This window comes from Mirounga leonina, unplaced genomic scaffold (assembly GCF_011800145.1).
Source record: "Mirounga leonina isolate KUSES-001 unplaced genomic scaffold, KU_Mleo_1.0 Mir_129, whole genome shotgun sequence".
NCBI lineage: Eukaryota > Metazoa > Chordata > Mammalia > Carnivora > Phocidae > Mirounga > Mirounga leonina.
The window spans coordinates 69,840,332-69,858,204 of record NW_023270323.1 but is presented as its reverse complement, the minus strand read 5'-3'; the positions used below and the strand labels follow the sequence as shown (position 1 = coordinate 69,858,204).

The 17,873-nt window shown below is 37.6% G+C and overlaps 1 protein-coding gene across 1 annotated transcript in view; it reads right to left on the bottom strand.

Moving 5' to 3' along the window:
* The window catches only part of FBXL5 (F-box and leucine rich repeat protein 5), a 47,206-nt gene that overhangs the window by 23,500 nt on the left and 5,833 nt on the right, over positions 1 to 17,873 (bottom strand). Inside the window, exons 2-6 of the mRNA XM_035005277.1 lie at positions 12,986 to 13,201; positions 10,260 to 10,355; positions 8,530 to 8,716; positions 5,443 to 5,625; positions 2,454 to 2,579 (exon numbers count right to left, since the gene is read on the bottom strand). Coding sequence (XP_034861168.1) covers positions 2,454 to 2,579; positions 5,443 to 5,625; positions 8,530 to 8,716; positions 10,260 to 10,355; positions 12,986 to 13,201 — 808 coding nt within the window. The remainder of the gene's footprint in view (positions 1 to 2,453; positions 2,580 to 5,442; positions 5,626 to 8,529; positions 8,717 to 10,259; positions 10,356 to 12,985; positions 13,202 to 17,873) is intronic.

Genomic DNA, 17,873 nt, shown 5'->3' with positions numbered 1-17,873 from the left:
TTTATTCTACTATAATTTTATTCCCAAATAATTCTTTTGTTTCTGTGGTCCTCTCTATCTAAATCTGTATTATTTACTGTGAAATCCTTAAAAAAAAAAAAACAAAAAAGAAATTAAACATCCTACGAAGAACAATATCTTCCTGCAAGACTAGTAAAGACAACTAAACTAAAAAAGCACTAACATAAAACACAGTTTGTAGATCCAAAGTTTAGTCTTAGATACACCAAACAGCTGAACACATGTATTACCTTAACAAGGCTCAATCATTACAGCCTTAACGTTTACCTTCAATGTGAATCTTATTGATAAGCATTCTTTGGCTATCCTCAAGCGTTGACACAAATACGCTAAGTTTGGTAAAGACTTTAAAACTCACATGGGTTTTACTCAGATTTCTCAGAGGACCTTAACTAATCACCCTACTTAAAATTTAAATTTCTTTCCTCTCTTCCTGGCACTTCATTTTTCTCCGTGGCACTTGACACTATCCAATATAGCATATATATTTTGCCTGGGTTTGTTTATCTCCCCTCTCCAAAAAAAAATTTTTTTTTTTAGATTTTATTTATTTGAGAGAGAGTGAGAGAGAGGGTGTTAAAAAGCAGGTGGAGGGGCAGAGGGAGACAAGTGAGGAAGAAGCAGATTCCTGGCTGAGCAAGGAGCCCAATGTGGGGCTTGATCCCAGGACCCTGAGATCATGACCTGTGCCAAAGGGAGATGCTTAACTGAATGAGCCACCCAGGCGCCCCTCCCCTCTCCAAATTTTAAGGCCAAGAATTTTTTTTTTCCTATATCCTTCACTATTAACCTCATGCCCAAGAAAGTTCTTGCCACAGGGTAAGCATATCACCAAATCTACCTGGAACAGACCTTTTCCTTATGTAGCATCCTCTAAATGTTCAAAACTATAACACAATGCGGTGACTTCATTTCACAGAAGTTGTACTGAAATAATAATCTTTATATTTATACTCCTCTTTTTCCACGTGTTTAGTTCTTTTGCCAAACCAGCTTACTATTTTTTAAGATTTATTTATTTATTTTGGTGCGGGGAGAGGGAGAGAAACTCAAGCAGACTCCCCGCTGAGCACAGAGCCTGACACGGGGCTGGATCCCACAACCCTGAGATCACCACCTGAGCAGAAACCAAGAGTCAGAAGCTTAGCCGACTGTACCACCAAGGCGCCCCCAGCTTAGTATTTTTTAAGTGGGCAAGTTATAAATAAAAATTCCCTACAGTTTCAGTTTTACCAGGTATTAGAATATCTTATCTGTTGGGTTTTTTTTCATGATTTCACCATCTTTTAGTAATTATTTCCTAGAACAGTATCTAAGAACTTGTATCTCCCTCCTCCACACTCCCAAATAGTGTCTTTCTGCACCTCTATTGTGGCATTTTTTATTATACACCTTGAATTAACAATTACCTATTCTAGGAGCGCCTGGGTGGCTCAGTCATTAAGCATCTGCCTTCAGCTCAGGTCAGGATCCCAGGGTCCTGGAATCAAGCCCCGCATCGGGCTCCCTGCTCAGCGGGAAGCCTGCTTCTCCCTCTCCCACTCCCCCTGCTTGTGTTCCCTCTCTCGCTGTGTCTCTCTTTGTCAAATAAATAAAATCTTAAAAAAAAAAAAGAATTACCTATCCTAAATTCTCTCCCATATGAGTTCTTTAAGGGTAGGGATAAAGTCTTAGTCACCCTTCAATTCTCCCACAGTGCTTACAGAACAGCTACACTAGTTATTATAATCCCTCGTCATTTACGGAGAATTTTCATATATACATTACTTCTTAATTCCACAACAACATTGTGAGGCAAGTGGTATGACTGTTTACAAATGAATAAACAGATTCAACAGCTTCGTGGCTCCTTCCTCTGGGCCACAATGACTCAATAAATATTGCTGAACTGATCAAATAAAATGGTCCTAAAAAACACACTGTAAACCGCAAAGTGCTATAATGAATGTACATTACTTTAATAAGGAGAACAAAGATTATTTTTTGATTTAAGCATTAAAATATAAAAACAGATGGGAAATAACCCTATATATACTTAAACAGAATAAATTTTAAATTTGTTTATTATTCTTTCAAATTTTACGAAGTTGGGGTGCCTGGGTGGCTCAGTTGTTAAGTATCTGCCTTCGGCTCAGGTCATGATCCCAGAGTCCTGGGATCGAGCCCCGCATGGGTCTCCCTGCTCTGCGGGAAGCCTGCTTCTCCCTCTCCCACTACCCCCTGCTTGTGTTCCCTCTCTCACTGTGTCTCTGTCAAATAAATAAATAAATCTTTAAAAAAAAAAAAAAGTTTTACAAAGTACCAGGCTTATAAACTCCAATTTGTTTAGAATTGTAATCTTAACACCTAATAATTTATAAGCACTTAACTGTTAAATATAATATTAATTACTAAAGAACCATGTACTAATTTTAATTCCAAACACAGCTTACCAGATTCATCTATATCAGCATCTTCATCCCACTCCTGAAAAGCACGACTTTCATCTTTTCTGTTTTTCACCCATTCCTCATCAGGTTCAGTATCAAGTTCAGTTGCTGGACCACTATACCAGTCACCTACTCAACAAATAAATAAAGAGGAACAAAATAAGATTAGACTGGCTACCATTACCAAAAAAAAAAAAAAAAAATTACCTCTTTACAATAAAAATCTCTGCACACAGGAAATACTTGAGCTCTAAGCAATGGGCCAGCAATTGTTAGAAATGTTCAATTATGGTTTAAAAATTACACTTAATATGCAAAGGAATTTCAGACATACAAAAAAGAATTATGAAAAGTAATTATCAATAGTCCTACATGCAATTTTAGAAATCACTGAAAAGAACTTAACCTTTTTCCCCTACTGTGGCTTCACATTGGCACCAGCAATACCCTCCAAATGATGATAGCTAATAAACAAAAGTAAGCAAAGACTTTCTGCTCAGTAGTGAATAGTCAGCAATTCAGCAATAGGTAGGAACATAGTCAAAGGGGAAAGATTAAGGTAAAGCTAAATCATAAATTTTTTTTATATTTATTTTTGTTTTATTCTTATGTTAATCCCCATACATTACATCATTAGTTCTAGATGAAGTGTTCCATGATTCATTGTTTGTGCATAACACCCAGTGCTCCATGCAGAATGTGCCCTCCTCAATACCCACCACCAGGCTAACCCATCCTCCCACCCTAAATCATAAATTTAAAGATCCTGGAGAATATACTGCAATTAAATTACACAATTGTGAAGTGAGAGACAATGTGGAATTAATTTATTGAACTCTTAGTATTAAATCTAAATTACAATTTCTCAGTCTTTTTTTTTTTTTTTTTTAAGATTTTATTTATTTGAGAGAGAGAGAATGAGAGACAGAGAGCATGAGAGGGAGGAGGGTCAGAGGGAGAAGCAGACTCTCCACTGAGCAGGGAGCCCGATGCGGGGCTCGATCCCGGGACTCCAGGATCATGACCTGAGCCGAAGGCAGTCGCTTAACCGACCGAGCCACCCAGGCGCCCCTACAATTTCTCAGTCTTAACAGTACTGACATTCCGGACTGGGTAATTCTTTGCTGTGGGGAGCTGTACTGTGCACTGAAGTACAGTATTTAGCAGCAACCCTGGCCTCTACTCACTGGAGGCTTGTAAAATCCCCCAAAATGGGACAAACAAAAATGTCTTCACAGACATTTCAAAATGTTCCCTGGATGGTGGTAAAATAAATTCTGACTGAGAGTCACCAGAAACAAGCACCATAGGGACGCCTGGGTGGCTCAGTCGGTTAAGCGTCTGCCTTCGGCTCAGGTCATGATCCCAGGGTCCTGGGATCGAGTCCCGCATCGGGCTCTCTGCTCGGCGGGAAGCCTGCTTCTCCCTCTGCCTCTCTCTCTCTCTCTGTCTCTCATGAATAAATAAAACATTTAAAAAAATTAAAAAAAAAAAAAAAAAAGAAAACAAACACCATAAATAAATTTAAAAAAAAAAAGATTTTATTGACACTTTTTGTTTAAACATATAAAAAACAAAAAAGAGAAGCAGTTAAGATCTGGTTAAGGTTGGCCGACCTCGCCGCACAACGGTAGCGCGTCTGACTCCAAGATCTGGTTAAGGTCACAGAAGTCTTGTACAGCATTTTTACATTTGATCTTTACATCAAAGAGTACTTAATTATGTATTAATCCCTATTAATTAGTTATTAATAATTAAAAATATCGCTAAACAAAAAAGTATTAAATATATCCATATTTGCCTTCTCAATGTTTCATTTTACTACAATAGGAAAATTTATTCTACATAAATAATTCTAATCATTTAATAAGTCTACCCAATACTTCAAATAGCTTTGCTCAAAAAATAAATATCTAACAACAGCTATTTTAAGGGTGCTATATATTAACATAAAAATTAATTTTTTAAATTCAATTTATAATTTAATTATGTGAGAAATATATATCTCCATGTCAAACTGACCAATTATAGAAAACAAAAACATTTATTTTAAATGTGAAGTTAAAACAGTCACTTAGAAGAAACTTTTAATTCAGTTTCATATAGAAAAATGTATGCCATATTACTTGCTTTTACTCCATGACTGTACTATATGCTCATGAAAAGGAAATTTTCTTTGTTTACATGTAAAAGTAACTTACCACAATGAAATAAATATGAAATTGTGATTTAGAATGAGGCATTACCAATCACAAAAAAAATGCTAAAGACAAAACAGATTCAGTTATTTTGAGCCACTACCAAGGCAGCCATAATGGTGCCCATCTTTAAATTTTATAGAATTTATTCTATATTTTTGGGTGCCTGGGTGGCTCAGTTGGTTAAGCGACTGCCTTCAGCTCAGGTCATGATCCCAGGGTCCTGGGATCGAGCCCCGCATCGGGCTCCCTGCTCTACGGGAAGCCTGCTTCTCCCTCTCCCACTCCCCCTGCTTGTGTTCCCTCTCTCGCTGTGTCTCTGTCAAATAAATAAATAAAATCTTTAAAAAAAAAAAAAAAAAGAATTTATTCTATATTTTGAAATAATCTAATTATTTAAAGCTGTTCTGACAACCTATTAATTTCATTTTAACTCCAAATACAGGCAAAAGTAGACGTAGCATTTAATAAGTAGCATAATGAATACCCATGACCTCATCACTTATCTTCAACAATTATCATTTTGCCAATTATTTTGCATTCTCTCCCCTATTTTTTTCTTAATTATCTTAAAAGAAATTGCGCACATCACATAAATCACCCACGAATACTTCAGCATTGCTAGTTTTTCAAAAGTGTTCACAAAAAACACATCATCTAACTGTGAAATCTACTTTTTGGTTGACCTCTCAGAATTTCCCTCCCTGACTCTGCTTATTAATGTCTACAAGTAATCATTTTAAAAAATAGACTGAAGTAATTTTTAAAACAAACTAAAAGTCTCATTTACCTACCTCTAGCCCAATGAACAGGGTAAAGATGTTTCCAAAGCGATCCAGTTTTTGCGAGCTGAGACCATTTAGTGCTTACTTGACTGCATCGACACAATTCTTGAGGATTAAGATAACTGAAAATTGACAGCATTACCTCAGGAGGAAGATGGGTTATACCTGTGGATTGTTCTGACACTTCCGCTTCTGAAATAAAAGAAAAGAAAAACTTTAACATTAAAGGCTGTAAGAACAAATGCAGTAAGAAATTACAATCACATTTCTATAAATAAAATCCAGTGCCTAAAGTCCACTCCTTCCTGCTTTCAAGATGTGAAAAGGAAGTAACATGGATTAGTGGTAACATGGGGATGTTCAACTTGTTAAGAACCCGTAGGGTTAAACTATCATGGCCCAAATCATACTTCATCAGTGGGAGCTACAATAATGAATACAGAATTGACTCCCTCTTACAAAGGCGTCACAGAAAAAACAATACTCACTTTGTAGCATAAGAAGCATCATTTGAAAAAGGAACCCAGCAGGTTATACAGCTTCAAGTGTAGAGTCGGCCAGATTATGAGATCTCCAAGGCATTTTTAATGACACACACAAATCTCACAACACATTCCATTCATGTATTAGGACTCCTGTCAATATTTTCCTTGTGCTCCCTCTCTGATTTTCACATTTGGTATAAGAGGTCTGTGAAATCTAACTTCTGTAACCACAGGTGGCCAAACCCACTACTATTTGTGAGCCAGCTGAGACCATGTAAACATTTCTAATGTTGGTGTACATTTATCAGCAGTCTTTTGTCAGCAATTATTTTAAAAAACAGTCATTGAGGGGCACCTGGGTGGCTCAGTCATTAAGCGTCTGCCTTGGGCTCAGGTCATGGTTCCAGGGTCCCGGGATCGAGCCCCGCATCAGGCTCCCTGCTCGGTGGGAAGCCTGCTTCTCCCTCTCCCATTCCCCCTGCTTGTGTTTCCTCTCTCACTATGTCTCTCTGTCAAATAAATAAAATCTTAAAAAAAAAAGTCATTGAATGTCCAATTTCCTATAATGAATTACTTCATTAGCAATTTTCCAAAAAATGCAAATGAAGTGCTACAATACAGACTACAAACTACAAGAGATTCATCAATAAGGACTGCAAAGAATTTGAGGTACACTGTATATTTTGATTTGCCCTCACAAAGCAACTTAAATACAGAAATGCTATGATCAAATTACTTTTTTTTTTTTTTTAAAGATTTTATTTATTCATTTGAGACACAGAGATACAGAGAGCGAGCGAGCATGAGCAGTGGGAGCGGCAGAGGGAGAGGAAGAAGCAGACTCCCCGCTGAGTCAGGAGCCCGATGCAGGACTCGATCCCAGGACCCTGGGATCATGACCTGAGCCGAAGGCAGCCGCTTAACCATCTGAGCCATCCAGGCGCCCCTGATCAAATTACTTTAACCTAACCCTTTTCAAATGGCAAATATTTAATCATAATACAGCTATAATTTGCTTTGAAGGAGTGGGAAAACTAAATGTAGTAAGTGTGATGCTTTTAAATCCCATGTTACAATTACAATTAAACTAGACACAACAGGTCTTGGCTTGGTGTCTAAGGCACAAGCTGCATTTCAGAGTGAGCACACAAGCTTTATGGGTTTAATTATAGGTTCACCTATAAAAACATTTTTGTTTCAACATGCATCTCACCTACTTTGTTAAATGAAGAGAAAAGGACCAATTTCAAAGAATTTTAAGCTATTTTAAGAGGAATGTCACTGATACTGCCCATCTAGAAGCAGAAAAGAAATTTTTACTAGCCTGAGGATGCCAATTTTCTTTAATGATGTTTTAAAAGGCAAAGCTATCAAAGATCAATAATAAATATGAGGAAGTAGTCTATGAAGAAAAAAAGGCAAGCATACTTTATTTGCATTTCTCATTTGTTTTCTCAAAGTAACTGTACAGAGAAAAACAATGCCTCTCATACTTGCTCCCGTGTATTACTGGATATAAGCTAAGAGAAGGAAAAGGATGGAAATAAAGCTATAAGCATAATTGATTTTAAAGACTGATGGAAAAAAACAAGAAAAGATAAAATCAGTCACTATGGTCAATGGAGCTCAGTAAGCTGGATGATGGGAGGGGAAAAAAAAGGAAAGTTGGATGATACTGCAAAAGTGCTCTGTATATGATAGCATTCAATAATTCTGATTGACCAAAAAAATAATAATTATTATTATTACTACATAAGTTCCTTTAAGAAACACTATACTGCACGTGGCCCAACACTACATTGCATATGGGATGTTAAATTATCATAAATCACACCAAATTTTTAGAAACCACGGTCTTCGGGGCGCCTGGGTGGCTCAGTTGGTTAAGCGTCAGCCTTCAGCTCAGGGGCCTGGGATTGAGCCCCCCATCAGGCTTCCTGATCAGCGGGGAGTCTGCTTCTCTCTCTCTCTCTTTTCCCGCCCCCCCACACTGTGTCCCTCCCCATCGCTTGTTCTCTCTCAAATAAATAAAATCTTTAAAAAAAAAAAAAAAGAAATTACTGTCTTCAATTAAATGTACACTTGAAAATAAATGGCTTAGGGGCGCCTGGGTGGCTCAGTCATTAAGCATCTGCCTTCGGCTCAGGTCATGATCCCAGGGTCCTGGGATCGAGCCCCGCATCGGGCACCCTGCTCTGCGGGAAGCCTGCTTCTCCCTCTTCCACTCCCCCAGCTTGTGTTCCCTCTCTGGCTGTTGCTCTCTCTGTCAAATAAATAAAAAAAAAAAAAGAAAATAAATGGCGGGGTGCCTGGGTGGCTCAGTCGTTAAGCGTCTCCTTCAGCTCGGGTCATGATCCCAGGGTCCTGGGATCAAGCCCCGCATCGGGCTCCCTGCTCGGCAGGAAGCCTGCTTCTCCCTGTCGCACTCCCCCTGCTTGTGTTCCCTCTCTCACTGTGTCTCACTCTGTCAAATAAATAAATAAAAACATCTTAAAAAAAAAAAAAAAGAAATGGCTTAAATTAGTCTTCAAACAAAACCTAAAGTTCTTATCAACAAGATGCAAACGGCTTCAGAACTTAATCACTCACTATCTAAACATATGAATCTCACCTTTATCTGACTTTTCATCCACACAATATTTAAAAAACTTCTGTCGCTCCTCAGCTTGATTCCACAGGCTAAGACCTCTAAGGAGTTCCGCGGTGTCCTTCTGAGAGCAGTGTTGTGCAATCACTTTCTTCTTAATATCCTTAAGCTCTTCATAGGTAAAATATTCCATTAACATTGGCTGAAAAACCTAAATGAAACATTCATAAGGAAAGATGCTTAACTAGTTTTGTTTACCCTACACCTTTGAATTAATGGCTCAATTGTAGTATTATGACCCTGTATTTCCAAGAGAGAAAAATTTTGGTTGTTGCCACCAAGTCAGCTTATCCAAAAAAGTGTAGAGAAAAATATCACCAAAAAGACCCTTCTTTCTATGGCTTCTCTGGCTAATAAATCCCAAGTAACTAAAAAGCATCAGAAGCAGAAGGTTTTCCTGTGCAAAGCTGTCAAACACTCTTAAGCAGTCTCATATGGTTAGACATTTACGTCAGTTAACTGCCTTTTGCTACTCCAGCAACTGAACTCTACCTCAGTAGGACCTCTAAATCATATAAGAAAGGTAGAAAGGTACCCAGTGTACTAAGAACCCTAAAACTCAGAGCTCTACTGAGACCTTGAACTATCTACATTTCTTCTTTGAAACAGATGCTTAGTCCCAACCTCCAATTTATAGAATTAGAATCTTTAAGAAATGAAGGCACAGTTGTCTTCTGTTTTTTTTTTTTTGGTTCCACAGATAATTTTGATGTGCATCACAGGTTAAGAAACACTACTCGAGTAACTCAGTGGCTTCAATGCTGGTTTCATATTACAATGACTTGGGGACCTTTCAAATATATCTAGGCCAGTATCTCTGATTTAATCAGTTTGGAAAGAGCTGAAATGTGGGGTTTGGTTTTGTTTTTTTAAATACAGATCTGATTATAAGGTGAAGCCATAGGTGATAATCATCACAGTAACTGATTAACAACTAAACAAGAATCCAGTTCCTCATAAAATAATTTTTCTATTCTTTACCCTAATCCTAATATTCACCCCACTTTTAGAGAAAGAAGAGAATGGGAAAATCTTTTGCTCATCCACTCAGTGATATCCTAATACATGTGTACTAGGAATAAAATTGGTTAAGTTTAACACTACCATTTGATTACCAAAATCCCCTACCAAAAAAAAAAAAAGAACACTAAAAATTCTTTAAGCTTAGCATGAAAATACACAAAACATTAAAAAGTTTCAAGAGGGGCGCCTGGGTGGTTCAGCTGGTTAAGTGACTGCCTTCGGCTCAGGTCATGATCCTGGAGTCCCGGGATCAAGTCCCGCATCGGGCTCCCTGCTTCTCCCTCTGACTCTCTCATTCTCTCTCTCAAATAAATAAAATCTTAAAAAAAAAAAAAAGATTAAAAATTAAAATAAATAAATAAATAAATAAAAAGTTTCAAGAATCCTCTAAAGGTTCTAAGATATTAAGGTAACATAAAAAGCTATTAACATTCAATACAGTGCCATCTACATAATAATAAAATAAATATTAGTTGAGCAAATGAATTAAATCATTGATTCAGTGACAACCTCTCTGAGGTAACAAAATTTATGTTTTCTTGGGGTTTTCTTCCTTTCCTAAAATGAACCAGAGGCTTATCTTCCTATGCATTATTTTGAAGAATGAAAGGCAAAACAACATCTTAAAAATTTTATAAATCAAAACATAAGGGAGAAAAAATTATGCTTACCTCCTCTTCCTCTTTCATGTGAGGAAGAAAATCTCTTGTAAAAGCCTCCAATCTCTCTTTTAGCTGTTTTGCATAATTTAACTGCTCACATTCATTCTAGAAACGTAAAAAAAAATTATATCCTATAAGTTTTGCTTCCTTATTTATATTATACTGATCATAGGAAGTAAGTTTAAAATACAACATAAAACCTCAGGAAAAAAATAGACTGACAAATAGCAAAGTGGTCTCTGTATTTTTTGAAGCATAAAAGATGTCCTTAAAATATCTTGCAAAGGAACCTTGATTTCTTTCAGTAATGTGATCTCTTACTTCAAAATGTCATTAAAAGTCTAAAAATAGCAAGTATTTGCTCAAAACTTCTATTGATTTCTAATGTATACATTTATAATAATCTCTCTGTTTCAGTTTTCTTAATCTATGTCTGAGCAGTCCTCAAGAGCCTAGTGGACTCGATCACCAGAGTCCCTTCATACTCATCCAGCGTACCCTCCACTACACAATCCACAACGTCTGTTACGTTACGCTGAGAGAAGACCATGTCTACTTCAAAAGGCCAGGTATCAACATACTTCCAAAGATAAGGGGCTCATGACATCCTGAAGTAAATCAGTCTAATTCTGGACAACAGCTAAAAGGTTTTCTCACATGAACTAAGATGCCATCTCCTCCCTGTAACAGCTATCACTTCTACATCAGCCCTCTCAACTTAAAACATGGAATTTTACAAAATAATGAAACTTTTAAAATATAGGAATATTTTATCCCTGCTGAGTCTTCTGTAGTCTCCTCCTTTTTGTACTAATTTATTCAACTGCTTCTCAACATTCCATCCAATGTCCTATTCTCTGAAGATTTTACACATTTTCCCTAAGCATCCCAAGTGGCTTCCATTTCCACTTCACATGCTAAGAATGATCAAATTTGCTTTTCCAAGTCAAATTACTCTTCTGATCCTGAAGCCCATCTACACCTCCTCCTATTAATAAATGCCCACCTGGACTGCACAAGCAGTTCAAACTCAACATGTCCAAAATGGATCTTTTTATTCCCCAAGCCTTTTCTATATTCCCTAGAAATTTAGGCTCAATTCTCATTCTTATTTCCTTTCTCTTTCTGTTTTCCTTTTTCCTTTATATGCACACCCTACATGCTATCAATTTTATGTCCTATATAATTCTCAAGTCTGTCCCCTTCCCTCTATCTCCACTGGCTACTACTTTAGTTCAGATCTTAATCATTTTATTGAATAGGAATACATGAACATGATATAAAACTGAAAGAGTACAAAGAAGTATTCAATAAAAAGTAAATCTCCCTTCCATCACTACCCAGTACCCTACCCTCACCCAACTGCCCACTTCTCCACCAAGGAGTTACTGTGTCTTCTTCCAGACACTATTTCAATATTTTTGGGAACAGTCTTCCTGCTTCAGTCTTTTCTTTCCCTTCAACCCATCCTCCTCCTTGCTGTAAAAGTCTTTCTAGAACACAAATCTGTAAGTGAAAGGTGTGTGGTGGTTTGACACAGTTGCAACTTACGTCCATGTTTCACCAAGCCAGAAGGGAGACTGTAAATGAAGATCAAATTTCAAATTTCTAACAATATGTAAATATAATTAAAAGGAAAATCTTTCTATATCATTATCCTAAACTACACTCAAATATGGCTAATTCTATGTTCTACAATTGAAAATTGTCCTGTTTAGGGCGCCTGGGTGGCTCAGTTGGTTAAGCGACTGCCTTCGGCTCAGGTCATGATCCTGGAGTCCCGGGATCGAGTCCCGCATCGGGCTCCCTGCTCGGCAGGGAGTCTGCTTCTCCCTCTGACCCTCCTCCCTCTCATGCTCTCTGTCTCTCATTCTCTCTCAAATAAATAAATCTTTAAAAAAAAAAAAAAAAATTGTCCTGTTTAACAATCCCTGCACCCTAAAATATGGAAAAAGGAAAGACAGTAAACATTACAGCTAACATTCAATTTTTAAATAAATAGAATTTATAAAATAAAAGTATTCACTCAATCTCACCTTTAGTCACCAATAACTGCATTTATTATAGCTTTCTTTCAGGAGTTGAGTAAATATTACCAGAAAGTAAAAATTTTATGGTAATTAAAATTTCAACTTACAAAAACAACTTTAATTTGGGGAGGAGCATTCACTATAAAATTTTATACACGGTAATGAAGAAGTAACTCACAAAGATTCTCATCAACCTGAGACAGGCTCCTCTGAGCACTCTTCTCAACTAGGCCTCAACCTTGAGCTCTGTCCTTGGCCCACTTAGTCCAGTTTTAGCTAAAGTCATTCTGAGTCAGTTTAGCAAAAATCCCTCTACCCTTGGCATCTGATCATCCTCAGTATCTATCCACTCTCAATATCTTATCACCCTGGTCTGCCTTCAGCAAAAACCCTCTTGAGTCAGTCTAGCAAGATTCTCCCTAGCCTTGATGTTTCCTCTTAGTAATTTTCCTGACCCCCACTCTGCTCCTTGGCTATAAATCCTCAGCTATCCTTGATATATTCAGAGTTGAGAGTCCAATCTCTCACCCCTACTGCAAAACCTCAATGTAGTAATCCCCCAAATAAAGTCTTCCTTACTGCCTTTAACAAGTATCAGAATATTTTTTCTATAACATAACATCATTTACTATAAAATGCTAACACTTTTTGCTGACATACCAGCAAATGACACAATTGTGATAAATACCCATTTTTGTAACTCACCTTAACATTCTTCAGTCCCTTTTCAAAGAGGCTAAGCATCTCAGAGAGTTTATTGTCAGAATGTACATTATAAATGGTCTGGCTGCGTTGTTGAAGCAAACCAATAATGTATTCGTTTTCGATCTGCTCATGCATTTTGAACTCCTTAAAAGTAGCATACAGAGACTGCAGAAGAGCACGGAAATCATTGTTGTTGGAAAAGTTTGTTTTAGAAAGCTGAAAAAAATTTTAAAAGAAAGACATAATAAATATATGTAAATATGCACCAATAAAAAATATTCAAATGCATTCCTATTTAGTTTTGTACATAGCAGAATACCTCCCTTACACTTGGTTCAAGTACAAATACGGGAAATTCATAAATTAACAAATTATAATGGTGTAATAAAAAGTACACTAGGTCAGCAAGATACTGGTTTGCATTCTGAAGGGCTTGATGATACAGTTAAATGATGCATGCACCAACACATGACATAATTTCTTTAAATAAAAGGGATTAGACCGACTCCCTCCAAACCTAAAATTCTGTTACTCTATATACATACTAAAAATACAGATACTCTATAAAGTTGTATGAAATTTTAAAATAGTTATGTTAGGATGACGTTGTAAGTGTTTTTATCTTTGTTCAAATGTTCTTTATGCTATTATACTACTTTTACAATGTAAAAATTAAAAAATACTCCATTAGGGGCGCCTGGGTGGCTCAGTCTGTTAAGCATTTGCCTTCAGCTCAGGTCATGATCCCAGGGTCCTGGGATCGCATCGGGCTCCCTGCTCTGCGGGAAGCCTGCTTCTCCCTCTCCCACTCCCCGGGCTTTTGTTCCCTCTCTTGCTGTTGTCTCTCTCTGTCAAATAAATAAAATCTTAAAAAAAAAAATATTCTATTATAGTTTGTTTAAACTTTAATATCAAGATGAGTCTGATCTGTTCCAGAAATAATTATAAAATATTGAGTTATTAGAAGACTATTACTAGATGATTTCAGAGGAACTGGTTTTGGGGTTTTTTCCTTAAGAAAAATGGGATAAGGGGCGCCTGGGTGGCTCAGATGGTTAAGCGTCTGCCTTCGGCTCGGGTCATGATCCCAGGGTCCTGGGATAGAGTCCCGCATCGGGCTCTCTGCTCCTTGGGAGCCTGCTTCTCCCTCTGCCTCTGTCTGTCTCTGTCTCTCATGAATAAATAAATAAAATCTTTAAAAAAAAAAAAAAAAGAAAAGAAAAATGGGATAAACAGCAGCTTATTTAAGAACTCATGTACTTTTCTGAGGTAGAGGCATTGTAATAGTACAACATGGAAACCTAGTACATCAGCACATGAGAAAGTAAAAGGACTTGAAGGAAAGCTACAAATCAATGAATACAAAGAAATATATATACGGTCATTTTCTTTAATTCTATTCAACCAAAGAAAATGACTATTCAGATGTAATTTTAATTTTTTACATTTAATGGCAATTAAATTCTCATGTTTAAATGCATATATCTTATCAAGAAACTTGATTCAAATCAAAGCTCAAAATAATATTCAAATCCTCCATTACTTCCATTGCCATATTAAATCTACTTTCTATTATATCAACTCAAGTTTCAAAATTCATTTTAAGAGGGAAAATCTGATTACATTAAAAACACAGACCGTGGGCGCCTGGGTGGCTCAGTTGGTTAAGCAACTGCCTTCAGCTCAGGTCATGATCCTGGAGTTCCGGGATCGAGTCCCGCATCGGGCTCCCTGCTCGGCAGGGAGTCTGCTTCTCCCTCTGACCCTCCCGCCTCTCATGTGCTCTCTCTCATTCTCTCTCTCTCAAATAAATAAATAAAATCTTTAAAAAAAAAAAACACAGACCGTAAATGGAGGGGAAGAAGCTACTAACACCACACTTCTAGACTTGGTTTGTCAAGTCTGATCCAGTATTCCTTAAAATGGAGTAGATTCTAAGCTGTCTTAATTGCCTGTTCTCAGCAGGAGTAGCAGGCTTAGGACAAAGCATCAGAAAAGATGGTGGACTCCTAAAGCAGAACTATTCCACTATACAGAGCAGAATTAACTAAGTATCTTATGGAAAACACACCATGGATTAGGTATTAAGAGTCATTTACAGGAATCCGGACCAGAGTCTCTAGGATCAAATCCCAGTTCTATCATTTACTTAGCTGTGTAACCCTGGGTAAGTTACTTTTCTCCTTCAATGTCTTAGTTTTTCTTCTTGGTGCTAAATGAGAATAAGAACAACACTGTGCTTTATTTACATGGTTGCTGTGAAATTAAAATGAATTGGTGCTTAATAAATATTAGCTCTCACCATTTTGAAAATTAATCATTCGTTTTTATAAATTCATGCATTGTTTATTCAAATATTTAATGAGCAGCTATTATAAGCTGGGCTGCTTCTGGTACTCGGGATAGATACATTAGTGAGCAAAACAAAGTCGCTGCCTTTATGGAGCTTACACTCTAGTGAAGGGAAGTAATACAAGAAACAGCAGCCAGGGTAAGTAAGTAAATTATCGAGAACAGGGGTTGGCAACTTTTTCTGTAAAGGGCCTGATAGCAAATATTTTAAGTTCTACAGGGCATACTGTCTGTAGCAACTATTTAATTTAGCTGCTGTAGCATAAAAGCAGTCTATGAATGAGTATGGCTATGTTCCAATAAAACCTTATTTATGGACAGAGAAATGTGAATTTCATATAATTTTCACGTATCATAAAATATTATTCTTTTGATTTTCTCCAACTATTTAAAAATGTAAAAATCATTCTTAGCTCCTGAGCCAGACAAAAACAACAGGCAGAACAGATCTGGTTAAACCAATGTTGTAGATTTTATCCTAAGAAATGCTACACAAGACCACAATAAAATTTACTAGTGGCGCATCTCAGCAAATACTATTATGGGTCATTTTATTTATATTAAATAAAATTAAATTTTATTTAATTAAATTTTTAATTAAAAATAAGTCTTAGTAGAAAGAAGAAATAAATCTAAAGAAATCAGCTATACAATTTTTAAAAAACAAAAACCAAAGCATGGCAAAAAAATAAATAATGCCCTCATATGACTTAAGGAAAATAACATTTTAAAAGACATGCAGAGGTGCCTGGGTGGCTCAGTCGTTAAGCATCTGCCTTCGGCTCAGGTCATGATCCCAGGGTCTTGGGATCAAGCCCCGCATCGGGCTCCCTGCTCCACGGGAAGCCTGCTTCTCCCTCTCCCACTCCCTCTGCTTGTGTTCCTCTCTGTCTCTCTGTCAAAATAAATAAATAAAATCTTAAAAAAAAAAAAAAGACATGCAGGAAATTCTGCATACATTCTCACTGGATTGTTAGAAAATCTTCAGATTTAATAACAAGCTAAGATAAGGACCAGGCTCATGCTACAGATTGAGAACCCAATTAGATGTATAAAAGAATTCTACATTATTCATAGAGTCAATCCAGCTTAGTAGCTAAAAGTGCTGACTCTGGAGCCAGATTGCTTAGGTATGAATCCATCTCTGTCAGCAAGTCACTAAATTGCTCTGTACCTCAGTTTCTTCATCTGTAAAATACGGCTAATAATATTAAATATGTAATAGGGTTCTTGTAATAATTTAATAATATCTGAAGAATACAAAATATAACCTATATTAAGCCCTACTTGGGTTTTTCTGTTATTTTTATAGTCAGCCCAAATAAAACTATCATTAGAAGTCCTTGGGGCGCCTGGGTGGCTCAGTCGGTTAAGCATCTGCCTTCAGCTCAGGTCCTGATCCCAGGTTCCTGGGATCAAGCCCTGCATCGGCCCCCTGCTCAGCAGGGAGCCTACTTTTCCCTCTGCCGCTCCCCCTGCTTGTGCTCTCTCTGTCAAAGAAATAAATAAAAATCTTTTTTTTTTTTTAAAGATTTTATTTATTTCTTAGAGAGAGAGACACAGCGAGAGAGGGAACACAAGCAGGGGGAGTGGGAGAGGGAGAAGCAGGCTTCCCGTGGAGCAGGGAGCCCGATGCGGGGCTCGATCCCAGGACCCTGGGATCATGACCTGAGCTGAAGGCAGACGCTTAACGAATGAGGCACCCAGGCACCCTGAAATAAATAAAAATCTTAAAAAAAAAAAAAAAAAAGCCCTTATACTGGAATACCTGGGTGGCTCAGTTGGTTAAGCATCTGCCTTTATGGGGCGCCTGGGTGGCTCAGTCGTTAAGCGTCTGCCTTCGGCTCAGGTCATGATCCCAGGGTCCTGGGATCGAGCCCCGCATCGGGCTCCCTGCTCCACGGGAAGCCTGCTTCTCCCTCTCCCACTCCCCCTGCTTGTGTTCCCTCTCTCGCTGTGTCTCTCTCTCTAAGAAATAAATAAAATCTTTAAAAAAAAAAAAAAAAAAAGCATCTGCCTTCAGCTCAGGTCATGACTGCAGGGTCCTAGGATAGAGTCTGGCCTCACACTCCCTGCTCAGCGGGGAGTCTGCTTCTCCCTCTCCCTCTGCCTCTCCCTGCTGCTCAAGCTCTCTCTCTCTCTCTCTCTCAAATAAAAAAAAAAAAAAAGTCCTTATACTACCCAAATCACTTTATCTCCACTCGAAATGAGCAACTGTTTCAACCTGGTACCTAAAAGTCAGTAAATTTAGCAGCTAAAAGATAACCAGGGCGCCTGGGTGGCTCAGTTGGTTAAGCGACTGCCTTCGGCTCAGGTCATGATCCTGGAGTCCCGCATCGGGCTCCCTGCTCAGCAGGGAGTCTGCTTCTCCCTCTGACCCTCCCCCCTCTCATGCTCTCTCTATCTCATTCTCTCTCTCTCAAATAAATAAATAAAATCTTAAAAAAAAAAAAAATTTAAAAGATAACCAGAGCACATACAATTTAACTTTTTAAAAATTTGTTTATATGAATTTTTAAAATTGTTTACTTCTACA